Below are 1528 nucleotides of genomic sequence, written 5' to 3'. Positions count from 1 at the left end.
ATTTCTGAAGGATCATGTGACTGGAGTAATGATGCTGAAAATTAAGCTTGACCATCACAGTGATATATTACATTTGAAAATATATTCAAATAAAAAAGTAATTTAAAATAGTAATAACATTTAAATATATTGTTTTACTGTACTTTGGTCAAATAAATGGTGAACATTAAAAAATAAACATTAAAAAAATCTTACAGACCAAAAACATTTGAATGCTAATGTTTATAAACCACAGGTTTTGGTTAATAATGAATGTTTTCTTTTTTCATAATTATCATGAATTTCTTTTGTTAGGAGTTGCCACCTAATAATGAGACACTCGAGGTGACCTTTAAGACAGGTGTGTGATTTTACCAGTGAAACTGCTAACACATATTAACATGTTTATTAATGCATAATGATTATACATGTTTTAATTCCCTTTGCACAGGCCACTTCAGCACTGGGTCAGATAGAAACTTTGCGTTATTAGAGGATGTCTTCCGCAAATTTCCACACATAGCTGTAAACATTGAAGTGAAAGAGAATAACAGCATGCTGATTGAGAAGGCAAGAGAGCAATCATCATACTCAATATGTACTACAAAATGGCCCATAATATTTGTCCTAATTTTTTAACCATATTTAACTACATCTGTTTACTAAACCTCCATCTTTGTTCTTGTATCTCAATAATGTTATATTTTATGTACTGTCTTTATTTAGATTTCTGATCTTGTGAAGAAATACAACAGAGAGGCCACCTCAGTTTGGGCTTCTGTTGACACCACCATCATGAAAAATTGTCGCAAAACAGTGCGTGCGCATTTATGTTCTACCTGTTTTGTTTCAAAAATAAATCGTCCACATACTTTCCTCTTTCTTACCTCTTTAGCTCTATGTCTCCTTTGTTGTCAATGGCAGAACTCCTCCATGCCCTACATGTTCACTGTAAAGCAGGGTTTAAAGCTGCTCCTGCTCTACTACACCGGTCTTCTGCCTTTTGTTCCCCTCGGAGAGAGTTTCCTGCAGTTCTACTTGCCACAAATCATAAACAGGTCAGTATACACCAAATATTTCCATACTATGTTGTGTGCCTGGTAATAATCACACAGATGCATTTTCACTAATCTCTTTCTTACAGAGAATACATACCTGAAATGTGGATTATGAGAAGCAGATGGCTCGTCTTTTTAATTCAAAGGTAACTAATAAAGTAGTATTATCAGACTATACTTTTATTTAACTTTTTATCCTTAGATTGAAATGGTTTTCTGTGGTTTACATGTTTCTTTGTCAGACTAACATTGAGAAAAGGGATGTTCAAGCACCTCAGAGACAGAGGAATTCAGGTCTGTGGCCATGCTATATCATGTTTTTGTGTTGTTAAAGGAATAGTTCACCGAAAAATTTAATTTGCTGAAAATTTACTCACCCTTAGTTTATCCAAAATGTTGATGAGTTTGTTTTTTCATCATAACAGATTTGGAGAAATGTAGCATTGAATCACCTGCTCACCAATGGATCCTCTGCAGTGAATGGGTGCCGT

The 1528-nt window shown here is 34.2% G+C and overlaps 1 protein-coding gene across 1 annotated transcript in view; it reads left to right on the top strand.

The window, feature by feature from the left end:
* The first annotated feature begins 248 nt into the window (after nucleotides 1-248).
* The window catches only part of LOC107568335 (glycerophosphodiester phosphodiesterase domain-containing protein 3-like), a 2751-nt gene continuing 1471 nt past the window's right edge, over nucleotides 249-1528 (top strand). Inside the window, exons 1-7 of the mRNA XM_016254295.1 lie at nucleotides 249-254; nucleotides 295-340; nucleotides 431-549; nucleotides 706-795; nucleotides 904-1037; nucleotides 1124-1183; nucleotides 1280-1331. Of these exons, the coding sequence (XP_016109781.1) occupies nucleotides 249-254; nucleotides 295-340; nucleotides 431-549; nucleotides 706-795; nucleotides 904-1037; nucleotides 1124-1183; nucleotides 1280-1331 (507 nt within the window). The remainder of the gene's footprint in view (nucleotides 255-294; nucleotides 341-430; nucleotides 550-705; nucleotides 796-903; nucleotides 1038-1123; nucleotides 1184-1279; nucleotides 1332-1528) is intronic.

The sequence above is a fragment of the Sinocyclocheilus grahami genome, unplaced genomic scaffold, assembly GCF_001515645.1.
Source record: "Sinocyclocheilus grahami isolate Dianchi unplaced genomic scaffold, SAMN03320097.WGS_v1.1 scaffold27.1, whole genome shotgun sequence".
Classification (NCBI taxonomy): domain Eukaryota; kingdom Metazoa; phylum Chordata; class Actinopteri; order Cypriniformes; family Cyprinidae; genus Sinocyclocheilus; species Sinocyclocheilus grahami.
The sequence above is the reverse complement of the archived record's forward strand: the minus strand, read 5'-3'. Positions and strand labels throughout refer to the sequence as shown.